The sequence below is a fragment of the Schistocerca piceifrons genome, chromosome 4 (genome assembly GCF_021461385.2).
Source record: "Schistocerca piceifrons isolate TAMUIC-IGC-003096 chromosome 4, iqSchPice1.1, whole genome shotgun sequence".
Lineage (NCBI taxonomy): Eukaryota > Metazoa > Arthropoda > Insecta > Orthoptera > Acrididae > Schistocerca > Schistocerca piceifrons.
Genome location: NC_060141.1, coordinates 836716247 through 836737234, shown reverse-complemented (window position 1 = coordinate 836737234; position 20988 = coordinate 836716247). Strand labels below are relative to the sequence as shown.

General features: G+C 39.1%; 1 protein-coding gene across 1 annotated transcript in view; it reads left to right on the top strand.

The window, feature by feature from the left end:
* LOC124794883 (F-box/LRR-repeat protein fbxl-1-like) overlaps nt 1–20988 on the top strand; it is a 131094-nt gene that overhangs the window by 2329 nt on the left and 107777 nt on the right. Inside the window, exon 2 of the mRNA XM_047258577.1 lies at nt 12355–12748. Coding sequence (XP_047114533.1) covers nt 12564–12748 — 185 coding nt within the window. The 5' untranslated portion in view covers nt 12355–12563. The remainder of the gene's footprint in view (nt 1–12354; nt 12749–20988) is intronic.

The following is a 20988-nucleotide window of genomic DNA, read 5'->3' as shown; positions in this document are numbered from 1 at the left end:
GTATATGCACAGCCCAATTTTACAAACTAATATAATAAATATAAAATTAACATTTTACAATCCATTAAAAAATGTGATACAGTGAACTAATGCATTGGTCTTCTAGATGCTTTCTGAATAAGTAAATAATGCTTCCAGAATGACATTTTCACTCTGCAGCGGAGTGTGCGCTGATATGAAACTCCCTCGCAGATTAAAACTATGTGCCAGACCGAGACTCGAACTCGGGACCTTTGCCTTTCCGAGGCAAGTGCTCTACCCAATGAGCTACCCAAGCTTGTGGGTAGAACACTTGCCTCGGAAAGGCAAAGGTCCCGAGTTTGAGTCTTGGTCTGGCACACAGTTTTAATCTGCGAGGGAGTTTCAAGTAAATAATGGTTTGAAATGCATGCAGTACACTTTGAGAAACACATTTATCACACCATTTGAAATTAAAAGAGTATAAAAACAAAGTATAAAATTTACAATGAGAACAGAATGATTCATATGACAATGAAGAAGATACAAGTATTTGCCAGTAATTTAGGGTTAAACACATTTATTTAAAAGGCAATTTTTGAATTCACTTTTAAATTTTCTGTCATCTTCCATTCCCTTGATGCAAACTGGAGGAGCATTGTCTTTCTACAAGCAGATTCTTACTGATATGTGTATTGTAAATATGAAAATCAGAATTTGTATGTAAACTACTCATATGTGTTCTTGTAAACAGTACACTTTTGAATATGTAAAAACATGGTACTGTAGGTATTTTTAACTACTGGTTTCTCAATTTGGACCAGCAGTGTTTGTGGAGAGCTGCGTGTAATAATTCAAATGGCTCTTTTCTGTAATTTAAAAATGTTTTACAGATGAGATTTTGTTACACCCCAGAACATTATTCCACAAGATACAATAGAATGGAAATGAGCAAAATATACCGATCTTATACACTCCGTGCTACAGACTGCACAAATTATTCTCAATGCAAAACTTCCAGAATGGAATTTTTGAGGTGTGTATATGACATGGTCTTTCCAGCTCAAGTAATTATCAATGCACATGCCCAAAAATTTTGTAGACATTACTTTCTCTGTCTCTTGGTCGCTCAATAATAAACAGAGGTCATCCTTCTCTTTTATTTCACTGTACTGTATGCAGATTGTTTTATTTAAATGAAGTGTTAACTTGTTAGCACGAAACCACTGCTGCACACACTTCAGAACATTTTCAGCTGTAGTGGATAAGGATTGCCTATCATTACTTATAATTATGCTTGTATCATTATCAAATAGTATAATTTTGGTCGAAGTGTTGGGGCTTTTAATGTTATTTATATAGATCGAGAATAATAGGGGGCCAAGTGAACTGTTGGGGCTTTCAATGTCATCTGTATGGATCAAGAATGATAGGAGGCCAAGAACGCTACCCTGGACTCCTGCTTCCACTTTCTTAGCATGTGAGATGCACTTTATTTTGTGCCTGTTTTGAGATGAGAGGAGTTCCACAACCTGACTTCTGCCTGGAGACGGGATTAAATCAATTTCCTCCCAGTTCATCTGATGTGTATTGTCTCCAGTTTGTCAAGGATAATTTGGTGGTTTACTTTATCAAAGGCCTTAGAAAGATGTAGGGTAACTCCTGCCACCCTTTTGTTATTGCCCAAATTTCTAACAAGTTAGTATCACTTTACTGTGGGTGTAATATGAGGAAAGGAGGAATGGCCATATACACGAAAAGTGGAATATACTCCCAGGCCAGTGAACTCACTAAGTACTGCACTGAACAGCTGTTTGAAAGCTGTGCTTAACCTTGGAAACATACAAGATACCAGTCCTGGCTGTATATGTAGTGGCTCCCCAACAGCAAATGTTTTAAACTTCATTAAACAATTAGAGGGGCTGCTAAAGATAGTATTAATAACAGGGAAATGATTGTATGTGGGGACTTCAATATCAGTTTCATCACATATATTTTGTACTGAGGACACACAGAATTAATGATGTCCAGCTTTGCTTTGACACCCTCAGTAATATTCCCAACAAGAACAGATGGACATAGTGTGATAGCATTGATAATTTATTTCTTAAGGCAACTGTATTTTGTGAAATATATATAAGCCTCATTATTTACTTATTCCCCCGTCAACCACTTAGTGCAATAGTATCAGACATGTCAGAAACATTACAGAAATAATATACAGGGTGATTCTTATTAACATTTGAAAACTTCTGAAGCGACGTAGATGACACTGAGACAATTCATTTGATATAAGACGCACAGAGTTGCAAATGTCGGGAGATACCCCAAAAGTGGATGGCAGCCATGTGATGTGTCCAGGTAACATAACTAACCACTTGTGCAGTCATTGGGCTTGTTGGTTCTACACTTGTTGGTCCAATGGCTCTGTTACACACTACTCCGCTAGTGTACTTTGTATTCATTCTCACATTACCAATGTGACACAGTAGTACTTGCAGTAGTGGTAATCCAATATGATAACTAATCATTTTACATTTACAAAAACAGAGTAGTCTGGCGGAGTGATGTATAGCAATGCCCCCTATGGGCGAGGGTGTGTCGTCTGGTGATGTCACATGTTCAACATTTGCCATTCCAATTTTGGAGTATTTCTCAACATTTGCGAGGACACACGTGTTGTATCAAATTACTTGTCTCTGTGTCATCTACGTCACTTTGAGGGTTTTAAAATGTTAATAATAATCACCCTGTATACAGATAAAATATTAACAAAATAGGATAATATAAAATGATAATAGGGCAGGAAGTGGTTTATCTCGTAACCTTAATCAAATAGCAGCAATAAAGCATTAGTCCAGTTTGAATAAAAAGGGGAAAGTAAAATTTCATAGATATGTATGTAAATGTCAACTCACAGTACTAATAGAGAATTCGTGTGATGAGAAATGGGGAGAAGTTTACTATGAACACACATTATATGAGAAATTTGTTTTCTAGAAATATGCCTACATCTTTATGAATCCAATAATCGTGTACACTGAGTCGGGAAAACATACGTTTGAAGCCCAGAGAAAGGCGGGCCTACATTTGGGATCAAAATATTCTCCAGTATGAAGATATAGCTTTATTTAATGCAAAGGACTAGCTCTAATAAAGACTTTAAAATGTATTACAAGAAGTATTGAAAAATTCTTCACTTTATCATGTTGTTGTTGTTGTTGTTGTTGTTGTTGTGGTGGTCTTCAGCCCTGAGACTGGTTTGATGCAGCTCTCCATGCTACTCTATCCTGTGCAAGCTTGTTCATCTCCCAGTACCTACTGCAGCCTACATCCTTCTGAATCTGCTTAGTGTATTCATCTCTTGGTCTCTCTCTACGATTTTTACCCTCCACTCTGCCCTCCAATGCTAAATTTGTGATCCCTTGATGCCTCAGAACATGTCCTACCAACTGGTCCCATCTTCTTGTCAAGTTGTGCCACAAACTCCTCTTCTCCCCAATTCTATTCAATTCCTCCTCATTAGTTATGTGATCTACCCATCTAATCTTCAGCATTCTTCTGTAGCACCACATTTTGAAAGCTTCTATTCTCTTCCTGTGCAAACTATTTATCGTCCATATTTCACTTCCATACATGACTACACTCCATACAAATACTTTCAGAAACGACTTCCTGACACTTAAATCTATACTCGATGTTAACAAATTTCACTTCTTCAGAAACGCATTTCTTGCCATTGCCAGTCTACATTTTAAATCCTCTCTACTTCGACCATCATCAGTTATTTTGCTCCCCAAATAGCAAAACTGCTTTACTACTTTAAGTGTCTCATTTCCTAATCTAATTCCCTCAGCATCACCCGACTTCATTTGACTACATTCCATTATCCTCGTTTTGCTTTTGTTGATGTTCATCTTATACCCTCCTTTCAAGACACTGTCCATTCCGTTCAACTGCTCTTCCAAGTCCTTTGCTGTCTCTGACAGAATTACAATGTATTCGGCAAACCTCCAAGTTTTTATTTCTTCTCCATGGATTTTAATACCTACTCCGAACTTCTCTTTTGTTTCCTTTATTGCTTGCTCAACATACAGATTGAATAACATCGGAGATAGGCTACAACCCTGTCTCACTCCCTTCCCAACCACTGCTTCCCTTTCATACCCCTCGACTCTTATAACTACCATCTGCTTTCTGTACAAATTGTAAATAGCCATTCGCTCCCTGTATTTTACCCCTGCCACCCTCAGAATTTGAAAGAGAGTATTCCAATCAACATTGTCAAAAGCTTTCTCTAAGTCTACAAATGCTAGAAACATAGGTTTGCCTTTCCATAATCTTTCTTCTGAGATAAGTCTTAGGGTCACTCACATGTTCCAACATTTCTACAGAATCCAAACTGATCTTCCCCAAGGTTGGCTTCTATCAGTTTTTCCATTCGTCTGTAAAGAATTCGCATTAGTATTTTGCAGCTGTGACTTATTAAACTGATAGTTCAGTAATTTTCACATCTGTCAACACCTGCTTTCTGTGGGATTGGAATTATTATGTTCTTCTTGAAGTCTGAGGGTATTTCGCCTGTCTCACACATCTTGCTCACCAGATGGTAGAATTTTGTCAGGACTGGCTCTTCCAAGGCTCTAATGGAATGTTGTCTACTCCGGGGGCCTTGCTTCGGTTTATGTCTTTCAGTGCTCTGTCAATCTCTTCACTCAGTATCATATCTCCCATTTCATCTTCATCTACATCCTCTTCCACTTCCATAATATTGTCCTCAAGTACATTGCCCCTGTACAGACCCTCTATATACTACTTCCACCTTTCTGCTTTCCCTTCTTTGCTTAAAACTGGGTTTCCATCAAAGCTCTTGATATTCCTGCAAGTGGTTCTCCTTTCTTCAAAGGTTTCTTTAATTTTCCTGTAGGCTGTATCTATCTTACCCCTAGTGAGATAAGTCTCTACACCCTTACTTTTGTCCCCTAGCCATTCCTGCTTAGCCATTTTGCACTTCCTGTCGATATCATTTTTGAGATGTTTGTATTCCTTTTTGCCTGCTTCATTCACTGCATTTTTATATTTTCTCCTTTCATCAATTAAATTCAATATTTCTTCTGTTACCCAAGGGTTTCTACTGGTCCTCGTCTTTTTACCTATTTGATCCTCTGCTGCCTTCACTATTTCGTCCCTCAAAGCTACCCATTCCTCTTCTACTGTATTTCTTTCCCCCATTCCTGTCAATTGTTCTCACTTTATCATAAAAAATGCAAAACCCACATACTGTGCAGAAAAAAGAAGTTCAAAACTGTAGAAACAGGGTAAGGCCAAGCAAATGATATAAAACTTGAATCATTGGCTACTGAATTCAGTGAATTCTTCCTAACAGCAGCTGAAAACACAAGAGTGAGAAAATGATCCCTCAATTGCACACCCTCAGATTTACTTAGCCAGGCATTTGTAAATCACCTGTTAGAAGGACCACAGAAATCATTAAGTCACTAAAAGTAGTAACTCTTCTGGCTATTTCAAATTGCTCAGGAAAATTATTAAAAACTTGGCAGTGCCGTCCTTGATTTATCTTTGTAACCAGTCAATGATTGAAAATGAATCACCTGAAATCCCTGGAGTATTCAGTAGTAATACCCATTTACAATCATGGAGATAAGTATCTAACCTTTAATTGTTGATCCCTCTTCCTCATTTCTGTGTTCTTACAATTTTTTTGAGAAAATGGCTAACAAGAGAATGTTTAACCTTCTTTTTAAGATTAACCTCTTAATAACAGCTGAGTTTGGCTTTCATAATGGGTTGTCTACTGAGAAAGCATTATATGATACCCAAAACTCAATTCTGGTCTAAGTAAACAACAAAAATTACACTTTTGAAATTTTCTGTGATCTTGTGGCAATTTTTGCTTGTGTTTTATCAGAAAACTCTACTAGGAAAACTAAAATGGTATGGTGTTAAAGGCCTTCCTGTTGCATACATGGAGTCTTACCCTTTGACTCTTCAAAAACTTTAGTGTCTCGTGATGACACAAGCATATTGATAAAGTACCAGACACAGCAAAGAGAATAACTGTTTCACAGCCAACAGTACAAAAACTGATATTACACTGTTACATTATAAAACTGACTTACAGGGACTGTGAGTATAGATCAGTGGCTGTACACTGGTTGAAGGTGGAAGTGTGAGGTGTGAAATTCCAAGGAATCGAGATGGATAACAACAGAGGTGGATTTGCTAACTGAAAACCCCGCTGCTACCTGGATTATTCTGAGAATGACTTACATATCTACATCTATAATCCGCAAATCACCATGAGGTGCATAGCAGGGGTACGTCCCATTCTACCAGTTCTTAGGGTATCTTCCTGTTCCATTCACGTACGGAGCATGGGAAGAGTGCCTCTGTGTGTGTGCAGTAATTGTTCTTATCATACCCTCAGGCCACCTCTGTGAGCAATACATAGGGTGTTGTAGTATATTCCTATAATAATTATCTAAAGCTAGCTCTTGAAACATTGTTAATAGACTTTCTCGGGATAGTTTACATCTATCTTAAAGAGTCTTCCGGTTCAGTTACTTCAGTATCTCTGTGACACTCTCCCCCGGATTAAACACACCTGTGATTGTTCATGCTGCCCTTCTCTGTATATGATCAATATCCCCTGTTAGTCCTATTTGATATGAGTCCCGCGCACTTGTGCAATATTCTAGAAGTGGTCACACAAGCAATTTGTAAGGTATCTTCTTCAGAGACTAATGGCGCTTCCCCAGTATTCTAGCAATAAACCAAAGTTTACCCTCTGCTATACCCACAGCTGAACCTATGTGATCATTCCCAGGTATTTGTATGAGTTGTCTGATTCCAACAGTGACTCATTGATGTTATAGTCATAGGATACTATACCTTTTTGTTTAGTGAAGTGCACAATTTTACATTTCTGAACATTTAGAACAAGTTCCCAATCTGTGCACTACATTGAAATCTTATCAAGATCTGACTCAGTATTTATGCAACTTTTCTCAGATAGTGCTTTGTTATAGATAACTGCATCAACTGTGAAAAGACTGATTTTACTGTTAATATTATCTGCAAGGTCACTAATATACACTGTGAACAGCAAGTGTCCCAACACACTTCCCTGGGTCACACCCAAAGTTGAAGTTACTTCTACATCTGACAATGACTCTCCATCCAAGATAACATGCTGCATTCTCCCTACCAAAATGCCCTCTGTCCAGATAAAAATTTCACTCGATATCCTATTTGACCGTACTTTTGACAATAAGCCTGGGTGTGGTACTGATCAAATGTTTTTGAGAAATCAAGAATAATGCATCTACCTGATTGCTTGATACAAAGCTTTTACTACATCATGTGAGAAAAGTGTGAGTTTGGTTTCACATGATTGATGTTTTCATGCTTTTTGCCATTGAGGAGGTCATAATGTTTGAGCTCAGAATATGTTGTACGTTTCTACAAAAATCGATGTCACGGATATTGGACAGTAGTTTCGTGGATCACTTCTACTACCCTTCTTGTTACATGGGTGTGACCTATGCCTTTTTCCAAGAACTGGGCATGGTTTTTTGGTCAAGGGATCTACAATAGATTGCGGTTAGAAGAGGGGCTAACTCAGCTGCAAATTCAGTATAGAATCTACAGGGACTCCATTGGGCCCTGGAGCTGTGTTCAGTTTTAACAATTTCAGCTGTGTGTCAACACCACTGTCACTAATACTTATTTCACTGACTCTTCTCAATGGCTTGAGGATTAAATTGGAGCAATTCTCCTTGGTTTTCCTTTGTAAAGGAACGTTTGGAAATGGAGTTAGTCTTTTCAACTTTTGCTTTGCTACCCTCAATTTCAGTCCCTGTCTCATTTGCATAACACCGGAATTTCTTTGGGTTGTGTAAAAGATCATTTGAAAGTATTCTGTGACAAGAGTCATTGAAGGCGTCACACATTGCTGTCTCGAGAGCCAAATGCGTCTCTCTAGCTATAGCACTATGCTTCACTTTACATCTGTTTTGCAGTGGTCTTGCACTTTCAATATGGTTTTATGATATGATCTTCTGGGACAAGGCACCTAATGTCTAATGTGAAAAAGTACTTATTCTGCAAAAGCATGCATTGATAAACATTGTTTGCACAGGAAGTAAGTCAGCAGTCAGCCACAATTCAGTCTGTACATTCTTGCAGATCTAGACTTCAGCTGCAGTGTAGCTTTCATCAGTGTACATGATATGAGTCAAGTAGACAAACTTTGAAATTTTGTTATTGTAGTTTGAGTGCATTCTCTATGAAAATATATTTGCAATCTATGTTTTCTCTGTTTTCCATTAGTATTGCTTTCTTTATACACAGTCTACTGACGTTAATCTGACCACTACCCACATTCGACATTGACACGCAATAAGCACTTGAGGACGGCACGTTGTGGTGTGCGTACTGTAAGACCTTCAGTACACACACCATCAGATTATTTGGCTTGTCGCTCTAACGAAGTAGGCGAGTGTCAGCAATATGTCTCGTGGTCTTATCGTGGTGTGTTTATCTTCTGCCGTTAGGTCAGACGATAGAAATGCCACTTGCACGCTTAGAGTAGCAGATTGACGGTGACCAACTTTAAACAGAACTTGATTAATTTTCACACACATTTATTAAAATAAGAACAAACATAAACATTATGTAACTTGATTCTGGATGCTATTTACAATTGACAATCTGAAGTTCCTTTGGTCTGAGTATGTTAATCTTATTCTCACATATCTCTGATACTTGACAAAGTGTCTATACATTTATATTCATGGCTATGTACAGGCACAGACTGAAACTTGACTATAGACTGGTACAGACTAATGTAGACTGGTACAGACAGGTGCAGATAAATGCAGACTGACTAATCAGAGGTCTGTACACTCGTTATAATACCTCACGCGTTCAGGTAATCACTGTGCGAGTGTGATCCGCGAGGAGAAAAGGTTCTACGTTAGCAGCAATCTCACTGGCTGCGTTACATATTAATACGCGGATCGGCGGAAGCAGAATTTGATCCGTCTCTAAGGCAGCGCCATCTCGTAGTGCGGAGACGGACGAGCGCTGCGCCTGCGCTGTTGTGCTTAGCGGGGAGCGCTCTAGTGGGAAAGCTGTGTACGCGCTGACTACGCGGAACTATGTACACACACATAAAATGTTGGGGTGATACGAAAAATTGTGTATTCATTGTCGTAATGCAGAAATGGAGTGATCTATCTGGCATCCAGAAGTGCACGATCATAGGCTTTTGAGCCGAGGGTGGAAGCATTTTTGAAACAGATAAGTGTGTAAACTGTTTGTATGCTACCGCGATTAAAGTATACCATGTGCGGCAAAATGGCACTAACCAGAAGTGGCGCCAAGGCAACTGTGTTGCACCACAGGTTGCCGTAGGTGACAGGGGTGAAAAATAGCTGCGGAGATGTGTACAGGTGAATAAACGTGCAAGTATCAAGCAAATGACCACCCAGATGAACCCACGGGCTACCACCAGTGTCTCCTCGGCGATCGTTCAGCAAAAGTTGGGGCTCCACAGCAGGTGCCTGGTTCGTGCATCTATGCTGACTGCTGTTCATTGGATGAAGGCTGGAATTTGCACACCAATACCGCAACTGGATGTTCACCGGGTGACGTCAGGTGGCCTTCGTGTACTGTTTTATAAGTGTGAAAGCAAACGAGGAGAAAGCATTACGGTCTTGTGGAATGTTTTTGCGTCATTCCCAGGGCGGTATTGTCGTGGAAGCCACAGTGAATCGACAGAATTGTGCACCTATCCTCGGGCCCGTGTTTAACCGTATATACAGCTCATTTACTCTGGTAGATATGATACTGCGTGAAGAGTTTGACAGAGCACTGAAGGACCTGAGTCGAAACAAGGCCCCCGAAGTAGACAACATTCCATTAGAACTACTGATGGCCTTGGGAGAGCCAGTCCTGACAAAACTCAACCATCTGGTGAGCAAGATGTGTGAGACAGGCAAAATATCCTCAGACTTCAAGAAGAATATAATAATTCCAATCACAAAGAAAGCAGGTGTTGACAGATGTGAAAATTACCGAACTATCAGTTTAATAAGCCACAGCTGCAAAATACTAAGACGAACTCTTTACAGACGAATGGAAAAACTGGCAGAAGCCGACCTCAGGGAAGATCAGTTTGGATCCCGTAGAAATGTTGGAACATGTGAGGCAATGCTGACCCTATGACATGTCTTAGAAGCTAGATTAAGGAAAGGCAAACCTACATTTCTAGCATTTGTAGACTTAGAGAAAGCTTTTGACAATGTTGATTGGAATACTCTGTTTCAAATTCTAAAGGTGGCAGGGGTAAAATACAGGGAGCGAAAGGGTATTTACAATTTGTACAGAAACCAGATGGCAATTATAACAGTCGAGGGGCATGAGAGGGAAGCAGCAGTTGGGAAGGGAGGGAGACAGGGTTATAGCCTCTCCCCGATGTTATTCAATCTGCATATTGAGCAAGTAGTGAAGGACACAAAAGAAAAATTTGGAGTAGGAATTAAAATCCATGGAGAAGAAATAAAAACTTTGAGGTTTTGCGATGACATTGTAATTCTGTCAGACAGCAAAGGACCTGGAAGAGCAGCTGAACGGAATGGACAGTGCCTTGAAAGGAGGGTATAAGATGAACATCAACAAAAGCAAAACGAGGATAATGGAATGTAGTCGAATTAAGTCGGGTGATGCTGAGGGAATTAGATTAGGAAATGAGACACTTAAAGTAGTAAAGCAGTTTTGCTATTTGGGGAGCAAGATAACTGATGATGGTCGAAGTAGAGAGGATATAAAATGTAGACTGGCAATGGCAAGGAAAGCGTTTCTGAAGAAGAGAAATTTATTAACATTGAGTATAGATTTAAGTGTCAGGAAGTTGTTTCTGAAGGTATTTGTAGGGAGTGTAGTCATGTATGGAAGTGAAACATGGACGATAAATAATTTAGACAAGAAGAGAATAGAAGCTTTCGAAATGTGGTGCTACAGAAGAATGCTGAAGATTAGATGCGTAGATCACATAACTAATGAGGAGGTATTGAATAGGATTGGGGAGAAGAGAAATTTGTGGCACAACTTGATTAGAAGAAGGGATTGGTTGGTAGGACATGTTCTGAGGCATCAAGGGATCACCAATTTAGTATTGGAGGGCAGCGTGGAGGGTAAAAATCGTAGAGGGAGACCAAGAGATGAATACACTAAGCAGATTCAGAAGGATGTTGGCTGCAGTAGGTACTGGGAGATGAAGAAGCTTGCACAGGATAGAGAAGCATGGAGAGCTGCATCAAACCAGTCTCAGGACTGGAGACCACAACAACAATATTCTGGGCACAATGACATCTACCGGCAGGACAATGCGACATCTCATTGTGGTTCGAAGAGCCCCAGGATGAATTTGCCGTACTCGGTTGACCGCCGTACTACCCGAATTTAAACCCGATCGAGAATCTGTGGGACCACGTCAGTCGGGTTATTCCTGCTGAGAAACCCAGCGTAGCTGACCACAGCACGTGAATCGGCACAGTTCCACACCCCCATCGGTACCGTCAGAAACCTTACTGTCTCTCTTTCTGCACGTCTCACAGTGATTTGTGTCACAAAAGATGGTTACTCAGGTGTCAGACAGGTGGTCACATTAATGTATCTCTAACATAGTGTATAATAATGTCCTGCGTTTGACCATACAGTTAACAGAATAACTACTAGTTTCTGCACAACTGGATAGTGCTGCTGCAGTGAAAATGTGGACTGAATTGACAAGTAACTGCTCCAGTTGCTAAAAAGTACTTACGTTTACTTCATGACCAACTTTGGCTCTTAGCCACATGGGATTAGCCGAGCGGTCTAGGGCGCTGCAGTCATGGACAGTGCGGCTGGTATTGGCGGAGGTTCGAGTCCTCCCTCGGGCGCGCGCGCGTGTGTGTGTGTGTGTGTTTGTGTGTGTGTGTGTGTGTGTGTGTTTGTGTGTGTGTGTGTGTGTGTGTGTGTGTGTGTGTGTGTTCGTGTGTTCCCATAAGATTTCACACACATTTGAACATTTTTTTTTTTGGCTCTTACATTGAAACAATTTTCTAGTAGAATCTGAAAACTGTATTGTGGTGAAGTAAAATCAAGTTTGAAAATTGCGCTACATTGAAGCAAACTCAAAATCATATGACTTCCCTTCAACGTAGCACAATTTTATGGTTCCATTACAAAATGAGTTCAGTATAAACCCAAAACCAGTCCTCGAGTAAAATGTAGAACTTTTTATCAACTGGAGTGATTACTCATCAGTCAGAAATAATTGCTGCTAATGAGAAATTTGTGATCAGGCAGAGTAGAAAATTTTTGTTTCAGCAGCCGGAAGCAGTCGCCGCTGACAGGTGGTGACACACCACTGCGGCTGCAGAGACGGAGCAGAGGTTCGCACTGGCCACGTGGCACGGCGAGGCTGCAGACCGACCGCATTACCGGAGGCTGCCGCGGCGAGTCGGAGAGAGACTGCCGGTCCGATACACGCCGCTGTGCCGGAGCTCACCTTCGACAGTAGTAGGACAGTTCTGAGAATGGTTGCAGGAGATGGTCAGGGGAAGAATATTGATGATCTCCCAGATGAAATAATACTAGATGTATTTTCATTCTTCAGTTTTAATGAGCTTATAGACATCTTGCAAAATGTGTGTGTGCGATGGAAGAGATTGGCACACGACCCGGTGCTCTGGCGTGACAAAGAGTATATCATCAGAGGAAGGTAAGCAGTTATTGTTAATGTTCTGTTGTTGCTGATAGAGTCAACAGTCCAAAGAGTGGCTTCAGGTAGCTCGGTTGCTAACCTATCCTGTGCTTAACTCCGTTTTCAAATGTTCCTTTACAAAGGAAAACAGAGGAGGATTGCCAGAGTTTAATCCTCATACCGCTGAAAATGTGAATGAAATATTATTGGTGTCAGTGATGTTGAGAAACAGCTGCAATTGCCAAAATTAAACAAAGCTCCAGGGTCCGATGAAATCGCTGTCAGATGCTATACTGATTTTGCAGCTGAGTTAGCCCCTCTTTTAACTGTAATCTATCGTAGATCCCTCGAAAGTGAGGTATCTTGAACGGAATGACATCCTCGATGCCAGCTAGCACAGATTTCAACACACTGATCATGAGAAACGCAACTCACACTTTTCTCACGTGACTTTCTGAAAACTTTGGATCGAGGCAACCAGGTAGGTGCAGTATTTCTCAGTTTCCACACCACACCACACCTACACTTATTGCCAAAAGGATGATCGTATGGGGTATCGAGTGAAATTTGTGAATGGATTGAGGACTTTTTGGTAGGTAGCACACAACATGTTATTTTAGACGGAGAGGCTTCATCAGATGTAGAAGTAACTTCGGGTCTGCCCAGGGAAGTGTGTTGGGACCCTTGCTCTTGATGCTCTACATTAATGTCCTTGCAGATAATATTAATAGTAAAAATCAGGCTTTTTGAAGATGATGCAGTTATCTGTAATGAAGTACTATCCGATAAAAGCTACATAAATATTCAGTCAGATCTCGATAAGATTTCAGTGTGGTGCAGAGACTGGGAACTTGCTCTAAATATTCAGATATGTAAACTTGTGCACTTCACAAAACGAAAAATGTAGTATGCTATGACTATAATATCAGTAAGTCACTGTCGGAATTGGCCAACTCGTAAAAATACCTGAGTGTAACACTTTGTAGGGATATGAAATGGAATGCTGACATAGCTTCAGTGATAGGTAAAGCAGTTGATAGAATTGTGGTTTATTAGTTTCATAACATACATAACCATTTGATCCAGGTACAGGAGAGACATCAAAAGTTGGGTAAAATTTACTGAAAACATAGAAAGCTGATCTTTACATACAGAATCATAATAATAATACAATTTTGTTTTATATGCACAAAAGGCAGAGATAATAATGACAACAGTAATAAAAATAGTATCTATAAATGTAACACTAAATTGCCCAAACTCGAATTATCATGTCATCCTCTAAAAATCCTTCTATCGAGTCACAGTAGCATTTCTCTCCCAGAATCTGATGTAGCATTATTTTTAAGATCTCTGGCTTAACATTAAATATATTTTTGCCCATTAATTTATTATATATTGTCATCCTCATATACTGTGGAGCATGTTCATATTATTTCAATTTGTGTTTAGGGAGCATAAAATTATTTTTATTTGTTGTGTTGTATGTGTGGTTAAAATGATTTTCCTCAAATAATTTTTGCCTGCTGTGTAGAAAGATAATAATTTCATAAATGTATATGGAGGGTAGAGTTAGGATTTGCAGTTGTCGAAATAATGGGTGACAAGATTCTGTTTTCTGTGTGGTACACATGTATCTGATATTCTTTTTCTGAAGTTTCAGTATATGAGAAATATTAAAAATAAATTATACCATACCTAATGACAGATTCAAAATAACTACTGTATGCTATTTTTTGTGTAGACGTGTCAGTAGAATTTGCAAGTATCTGCACTGCAAATGCAAAACTGCTTAGTTTATTTGATAAGGAGTCAATATGTGTGTTCCAGTTCAAGTTCTTGTCCACATTTAGTCCTTGGAATTTGACAGTGTCAACTTCTTCGTAAGTTGATTATTGTGTGTTATTTTAAGCTCTGTGCATTTTAAGTGTTTGGTTTGAAAATGTACCATATGGGTTTTTGCAATGTTCAGTTTCAACCCATTTAACTGGAACCAGTTTTCTAGAGTATCCAGTGTGCTCACAATGAGGCTTGGAATTTTTTCTGCATCGCCATCTTCAATTAAAACAGAAGTATTGTCTGCAAACAGAAGTGATGGGGAATTGATATTTGTGGAGAAGTCATTTACATAGAATAGGAACAAGATTGGCCCCAAAATGGAGCCTTGAGGCACACCTTGTGATACAGTATTCCACTTTGGAAAATAACTCACCACATTTGAAGTGACAGTTACCCTTTGTTTTCTGTTCTGCAGGTAAAATGTAAGCCATTTGAGAATATTGCCCGTAATTCCATATTTATCTAATTTATAGATGTGCAAGGGATGTTTTACAGAGTCGAAAGTTTTAGTAAGATCACAGAAAATACCAGCAACTTTACTCCTCTGGTCCAGTGCTTTGCATATCTTTTCAGTAAAGTTATTTATTGCATCCAGGGTGTTTTTTCCTGGTTGGAATCCAAATTGATTATTTATAATAATATCATTTTTTACAATAAAATTTTGCATCTGATTTGCAACTACTTTCTCAAACACTTACAATAAGATTGGAAGAATAGAAATAGGACAATAGTTTCCCATTTCTTCCCTCGACCCTTTCTCGAACAGAGGTGTGACTTCAGCATACTTCAACACATCAGGAAAGCATCCCTGTTCAAAATATTGCTTAATTATTTTAGTTAGTGGAGATGCTATTATGTGATACACTGCTTTTATCACTTTAGTCGGTATCCCATCCCACCCAACTGAATATTTTTAATGATAGTATAATATTTTCCACATGCTTTATTGAGACTTTTTTAAAATCTGTGAGATACTCAGCTCTTTGCTGGAGTCCAAAGGGGTTTACTTTGCTCTGATACTCTACTGTATCAACATCTGACTTTGTCATACTTATGAAGAATTCATTTAAACACTCCGATATTTGAGCTGGGTTTACAATAAGGCTATCATTTACTTTAATCCTAGATATTCCATTTCTATTAATTCTAACACGTAACTCTGATTTGACAACGGGCTACACTACCTTTGTTTCACTTTAATGTTGTGAAATGAACTTATTGTTTGCAATTTGTTTGGCTGCTTTCACAATTTTTTCGAACGTAGCTTTATAATGTCATACATATTCAGTAAAATACCTGTTTTTATTATATCTCATTTCATTGCCTCTTCCTAACACTAGAAATTTTTATACCCAGAGTTATCCATTTAACTTTACCAGTGATTTTGTTACATGTGGTTCTAAGTGCGAACCATGGATGAAGGGTATCAGACGGATGCCATATTCCTTGACTTCCGGGAAGTGTTTGACTCGCTGCCCCACTGCAGACTCCTAACTAAAGGACGAGCGTATTGGATTGGTTCCCAAATATGTGAGTGGCTCGAAGACTTCTTAAGTAATAAAACCCAGTACGTTGTCCTCGATGGTGAGTGTTCATCGGAGGTGAGGGTATCATCTGGAGTGCCCCAGGGAAGTGTGGTAGGTCCGCTGGTTGTTTTCTATCTACATAAATGATCTTTTGGATACGGTGCATAGCAATGCTGTGGTGTACGGGAAGGTATCGTCGTTGAGTGACTGTAGGAGGATACAAGATGACTTGGACAGGATTTGTGATTGGTGTAAAGAATGGCAGCTAACTCTAAATATAGATACATGTAAATTAATGAAGATGAATAGGAAAAAGAATTCTGTAATGTTTGAATACTCCATTCGTAGTGTAGTGCTTGACACAGTCACATCGATTAAATATTTGGGCGTAACGTTGCAGAGCGATATGAAGTGGGACAAGCATGTAATGGCAGTTGTGGGGAAGGTGTATAGTCATCTTCGGTTCATTGGTAGAATTTTTTGAAGATATGGTTCATCTGTAAAGGAGACCGCTTATAAAACACTAATACGACCTATTCTTGAGTACTGCTTGAGCGTTTTGGATCCCTATCAGGTCAGATTGAGGGAGGACATAGAAGCAATTCAGAGGCGGGCTGCTAGATTTGTTACTGGTAGGTTTGATCATCACACGAGTGTTACGAAAATGCTTCAGGAACTCGGGTGGGAGTCTCTGGAGGAAAGGAGGCATTCTTTTCGTGAATCGCTACTGAGGAAATTTAGAGAACCAGCATTTGAGGCTGACTGCAGTACAATTTTACTGCCGCCAACTTACATTTCGCGGAAAGACCACAAAGTTAAGATAAGAGAGATTAGGGCTCGTACAGAGGCATATCGACAGTCATTTTTCCCTCGTTTTGTTTGGGACTGGAACAGTGAGAGAAGATGATAGTTGTGGTGCAAGGTACCCTCCACCACGCACCATATGGTGCATTGCAGAGTATGTATGTAGATGTAGATGTGGAAAAGTTTCATTAAACACCCCAAGAAAACTGCTTAAATATTTGTCAAAGTTACTACTACTTGAAATACAGTTGTCATAAAGCCATTCAACCTCTCTTAACTTATTTCTAAATACAATTAATTTTTTTCATTGGAGTTACTTTTCATAGAGCTTCTGTTGCATGGAATTTCTTTGTTAATTTTTGGTAATTCAATGAATAATGCAGAGTGGTAAGAGTTCCTTAGATCTAAGCAAAATTTATGGACATCTTCAAATACACAGTTGGTTAGGATATTATCAATACAAATGGCTGACTGTGCATTTACCCTAGTGGCTTGCTTAAAGTTTACTTTGAAGCCAAAAGTTTTTACTGTCAGTGAATTTGGACACATCATTGCTTTCACCTAGGATATTATTGTTGAAGTCAGCAGCTGTTACAACCTTTTTTCTTTTTATTTTTTTAGATTTTCAAGGAGGCACTGAAACTTGGACAGAAAAGTTTCAATTGCAGCTTTCTCTGATACTCTGTAAATAGAAACTACTATGATATTTAGGTCCCTTAACTCGATACAGCAGCTCTCAAATATACTGTCTTCATTCAAATGATTATAATTATTTCTTATTGCATATTTTATTTCAGAATGTGTAAGTATGCAAGAGCTTCCACATGATTTCTCACATCTACAAAAGCTGTTTGCTACTTCAAAATTTTCGATTTTGTTAAGAATTTTGATATTGTCACATGTAAGCCAATGTTCATTGAGGCAAATAACTTTGATATTTTTATACTGCAAAAGAATAATTTGTAATTCGTCCATTTAATGACTTTTGTTTTGAAAGTCAGCACTTAGACCATTTAAATTCAAGTGCATTATGTAGGAACATTCTTTCTTATTTATGGTTTCAAGCAGTATTTTCTTTCTTGGGTATCATTTCGGTTTTGTCATTTTTGTTACCAAACACTGTTTCTCATCCCCATCATTCCTTATAAGTTTCCCCCTTTATTCAGAATTTTACAAGTATCAGTGAACAATTTGCTGTGAATTTTTGATCCTAATCTGTTAAAATGAAGACCATCTTTACCCAAGCATTTATTGCTTAAGAACTTATTAGGATTTACATACACGGCTCCCATATCATTACAGCTTTCATTTATATCACTATTTATTCTCGCTATTTAACTATCACTCACAGATCTTCTGTAGACAATACCACTCACTACCATTCTAAACGTCTTGTAGACGTATCTGTCAGATCAAATTAAATTTTTTGTTTTGTTTACAATTTCCTCTTCAGTGTTGCTTGTAAGGGAATTTGTACCTACGTGGATGAATATCCCCTTGTAATTCTTCCGAGATGCCTCTGCTGAACCATCCTTCGAGTTATATATGTTGTTAAAACGTTTCTTCAGTTGATGGGTCTTGAAACCTGGGCGAATGTCTATTGTGGAATTTGGCACTGCCACATTTTTGAGCAGAGAATTGCCCATAACAAGGAAATCACTGTTTTCGTTCTGTTTTACATTACTGAGGTGCTTTGAGTTCTTTTTTCTGCATGTTACACTTGCCCATTTACATTAAATTGGAGTTTTTGTGATTTCTGTGCTAGTTTCTTCTGTAGGTGTTGCAGGTGCATTGTTTTGAACAGATGTAATAGTCCGCGTGTTTTTGATGTTATTTTCGTCAATTGTCACAGCTATTTCACAAAAACATTTTCTTCCCCTTTCAGGTCCCAATTTTTTTTGCTTCTGCACTGATAGTTCTGCTTTTAAAGTGTGAATGTTGCTCCGTAGGATTTTGATAATTTCTTCCTGTGAGCTCATGGGTTATTGGTAGAATAGTGGGGGAAGTGCAATCAGTCTAAAAAGGAGATCGCTTACAAGTCACTTGTGTGACTGATTCTAGAATATTCCTCAAGGGTGTGGGACCCATACCAAATAGGACTAACAGAGGATATTGAATGAATAGAGAGAAGAACAGCATGACTGGTCACAGGTTTGTTTGGTCAGTGGCAGAGTGTCACAGAGATACTGAAAAAACTTAACGGACTCTCTAAGACAGGCGTAAATTATCCCGAGAAAGTCTACTAACAAAGTTCAAGAACTGGCTTTAAATGATTACTCTAGCAAGAGACTACAACCCCTTATGTATCGCTCACATAGGGATGGTGAAGATAAAATTAGACTAATTACTGCATGCACAGAGGCCCTCAAACAATCATTCTTCCCGCATTCCATATGTGAATGGAACAGGAAGAAACCCTAATAACTGGTACACTGGAATGTACCCTCTGCCATGAACCTCACGGTGTTTTGTGGAGTGTAGATGTAGAGGTAGAAGTCTCTTCACATTTATATAAACACAAAAACCTACATACGAGGGTAATCCCAAAAGTAAGGTCTCCTATTTTTTTTATAAGTACATAGACCTGTTTATTTCTACAATGGTTTACATCAGTTTACAGCTTGAACATTTAGCTATTTTTCAACATAATCACCATTTCTGACGATGCATTTTTGTAGATGCTGTGGCAGTTTTTGTATGCCCACATCATACCAGCTCACTGCCATGCTTTTCAGAAAATTATGAACCTCTTCTTACACCTCACCATTGGAGCTGAATCACTTTTCGGCCAAATGTTCTTTTAACCTAGGGAACAGTTGATAGTCACTGGCCACCAAGTCAGGACCACAGGGTGGGTGGGTGATTATGTTCCACTGAAACTGTTGCAGGAGAGCAAAGGTTTGCCGAGCAACGTGTGGGCGAGCATTGTCACGGAGAATGTGTACGCCCTTGCTTGACATTCCTCTTCTCTGGTTCTGAATTGCCCATTCAAGTTTTTTCAGAGTCTCACAGTACCTGTCAGTGCTAACTGTGGTCCCAGCTCTGACCACAAGGTGAAAGGAGAGGTTCATAACTTTCTGAACAGCACGGTGGCGAGCTGGTATGATGTGGGCATACAAAAACTGTCACAGCGTCTACAAAAATGCATTGACAGAAATGGTGATTATGTCGAAAAATAGCTAAATGTTCAAGCTGTAAACTGATGTAAACAGTTGTAGAAATAAACAGGTCTATGTACTTACAAAAAAAATAGGAGACCTTACTTTTGGGATTACCCTTGTACATTTGAATTTGCTCATTGTATTCAAGTTTTGTCTTCTGTATGACTTTTACCCATTCACCACACTTTCCTCCATTCCTTGATGCCTCAGAATGTCTTAACAACCTGTCCCTTCTTTTTGTCAGTTTGTCCCAATTAAATACAGTTAATTACTCTGACAAAGTTTTGACTTCCCTAAATTGTGCCCTGAAATGGGGTTCATTCTGTCTGACATTTTGCCTGCCACCCTCGCAATCTCTGCAATATCCTTTCAGACCTCATTCTCCTTCTGCACCTCTCTCCCTATGCTATTTCTCCTACCCCTGTGGTTGTCTTCACTGTAAGACTTGCACCCTCCTACCACCACCTGTACTAGCCCTGTAACTGGCAGAACATGTACAGTCAAAGAGAGAGCCACCTGTGAAATGACACACATCATGCACCAGCTGTTATTTAAACACTGTTCGGCCTTTTACATTGGCACAACTACCACCAAGTTATCAGTTAAGGTGAATACGCATAGGCAGAGGGTGCACACCAGCAACACGCACTATCCTGTTCCAGAGAGTGCTCTACAGCGTCGAAGTGGTGACCTCGGTGTGATTATCAGAGTGTCTTTTTTTGTTATATTTTCAAAAACTGATTATTTTTGTTTATTAGTTTAAGTGTATTATCTGATGTACCCATTCCATTTTCATCATTCACCTGTAGAACCAGATTTCAAAAACTATTATCTTTGCCTCATCTATACTATGTATTATCCATGGAAGACTACTCTCCAAATGAATGCATAACAAAATGCTAGCTAACACATATACTTAGATTAGATG